At 38.4% G+C, this 2,628-nt stretch overlaps 1 protein-coding gene across 1 annotated transcript; it reads right to left on the bottom strand.

Moving 5' to 3' along the window:
- Window positions 1–617: 617 nt before the first annotated feature.
- LOC124460981 lies at window positions 618–2,209 on the bottom strand. The gene is made up of 2 exons (XM_047012570.1): window positions 1,651–2,209; window positions 618–1,590 (listed from the first exon to the last, which is right to left on the bottom strand). The coding sequence occupies exons 1-2, from the start codon at window positions 2,129–2,131 to the stop codon at window positions 644–646; spliced, it is 1,428 nt and encodes a 475-aa protein (XP_046868526.1). The 5' UTR covers window positions 2,132–2,209; the 3' UTR covers window positions 618–643.
- Window positions 2,210–2,628: the final 419 nt, after the last annotated feature.

The following is a 2,628-nucleotide window of genomic DNA, read 5'->3' as shown; positions in this document are numbered from 1 at the left end:
TACTATAGTAGTGACTACAACAGTCTTTGGCACGTTATCGGTTCCGAAACATCGCTTCCGGGTATAAAAACTGCGCTCTTGTCCTACCTCGCTCGTAATGAGTTGTAATCATCTTTATTTTAATCTATCCTGTTTTCTTTTTATATGTAACCTATTATTATATTACACTAGCAAACCCGGCGAACTTCGTAACGCCTAACAGTCAAAGAATTTCGTGTTACCTTTTAGCTGAACTAATTTTTGCTTTGATGATCATAATATAATAATACAAAACAATAATAATATAGATAGAAATATAAAAGTATTTTATTATAATGATCATAAAAACATACAGAGTAAAAATGTAAAAAACAGAAATAATTAAGTTTTCCAAACACATGTCAAAAAAAATCATTGAAAACTATGCTGTTCAGGTTGGGATACACGTCATAAAATCTCGATTTAGCCAGGGCAGCAACCATTCACCTGGATAAAAGCGAAGACACGAAATTTGAAATTTCTCTTAACGGAAGTAATATTAAGTAAATCTTACTTATACTTGATAACAAATTAATCTGTTCAAAACATTCTTCAATCAACCCTCGACTTGAACGCGCCACAAAACTTACAGTCACATCTTGCAACTTTAATACATTCATTAGGTTTATAACGACTCACGCATATCATCCCAGTTGCTGGTCCGCACTTTCCCCCATAGTTTTGCCCCAAGGGCGTCATTGACACACATTTCATCAGTTTTAATGAATGATTGTCCGCCATTTTCGGTACTCCTTCGACGATATATTGGATATCCGTCTACATTTGTAACCGTATCGTTGATGAAATCTTTAGGAAAACGCTTTGTACATTTTCCGTCTACCATGCAAGGCGATGAACGATTCAGATCTCCGCAAGGGCCATGAATCATGTTTGCAGTAACAATATCAAACAGTAATTGATCAGTGGATGGATCTGGAATCTCTGCAGAAATTAAACTATCGATGTCATCAGGGCGTATTTTATGGATAAACCAAATCAAGATGTGAGCATGAGGTAATCCTCGCTTTTGCCACTCAACCGAATACATCCAACAACGTGTAGGGCCAAATACATGCAATTTTGTAATAAAGCTTATTAGAGACTTTAATTTTTGTTTGAACACACGTGCTGTAATGTCATGACGATGTATTGCACTTTGTCCAGGTAATAATAACGATGTAATTTCCTGCCATTTTGGATTACATGTAAAAGTAATAAAAAAGCACGGTCGTCCATATTCACGTACGAAGGTCATAGCATCCTGTATGTATTGTTGCATGTGACGTGGACTACCTATGTACGATGATGGTAGGATGACAGAGTTACCGATTTCGGCAGTATCAGCGTTGCTGGCAATAGCATCTCGCAAGTGAATGTATTCTTCCGCACGCAGCTTCTGTTGGTTAAATCGCAAGTATCGTAGTCGTTCACTCTCTATCTTGACGTACATATCGACCATAAATTGTTGGCAAAGCTCACGACATCGTAGAATGATATTATCCTGACCACGTCTAATCATCAACCGAAACGAATAGAAATCCTTTGAGCTAATATTCTTGTTTGTTTCGGTTCCTATAATAGTATATCCATGTATTAATTGAAGAGTTTTCATATTCTTAATGAATGAATTACCTGTTACCGGATCTCGTTGCCTAAGGTTTATGCAATATCCGTCTTGTCCCTTCCAAAAAATGAGTGGATATTGGAGAGCATCATATAAACGATGGGTATCAGGAATGGACTGAAGAGAATTATTTCTTCTTCGAATCACGATTTGTCGCGTAGCTGTATGGTCGCCAACCATGATTCCAGCCACGTCGTCAACAACAGGTGCGTTGAATCGACGTATATGCCCTCCAGCTGGTGTTCTATCAGGATTGATGAAAATAGCGTGATTGTCACTTTGTAGCTTATGCATATGTGATTTGAATAATTTCAACAAATCGTTGTGCTCATTTAGCAGAGCGTCCAGCTCGCTGACAATGCGCGTTGCAAATGGTGAATTGAGGTGATTATAGTTGCAACGTGTATTCACGCGATTGGCGAGTGCCCGTTCGGAGTCCTCGCCACCCATAAAGTAAATTTGTAAAAATTTATAAGGTTCGTTTGGCATTGGTAGTAATGAGCCGACTTTGTGGTAAATTTGGCATTTGATTTTGAATGTGGAATTAAATTGTTGACCATTTGCAGCAGTATTTTTAACTATTTCCGTTGCTCCGAACGATGTCATTTGAAAACATGAATTGAATTGCCGAATTGAACGCAAGAACAGCGAATAATTTGGATCAGTACCAATAAGGAGGCCGTGCAATGGTTCCGGCGGTGTTTCAATTTCTGGAAGTTTCACTTTTCCTGATGAGCAACACATCCCAATTGGCTCATTTTTAAATTTAAGGGCTTGACAGTGCGGGCATTCCTTGTCCAATGTACCAATTACCACTTTGGAATGAGCGTAATATTCAACATCAGGCTCATACTGAAATGCTAGTCGAAGAAATGAATGTGATGTAAATGCTCGAAGTACTTTTTGATGTTGGTCAATCCCTCTACGTCTGTTGGCTACGAATCTGCGCGCTTCTCTTCGTTCCAATTGTCTTTGTTGGTTTCGCT

The sequence above is a fragment of the Drosophila willistoni genome, unplaced genomic scaffold (assembly GCF_018902025.1).
Source record: "Drosophila willistoni isolate 14030-0811.24 unplaced genomic scaffold, UCI_dwil_1.1 Seg169, whole genome shotgun sequence".
Classification (NCBI taxonomy): Eukaryota; Metazoa; Arthropoda; class Insecta; order Diptera; family Drosophilidae; genus Drosophila; species Drosophila willistoni.
This window is presented reverse-complemented; position numbering and strand designations above follow the sequence as displayed.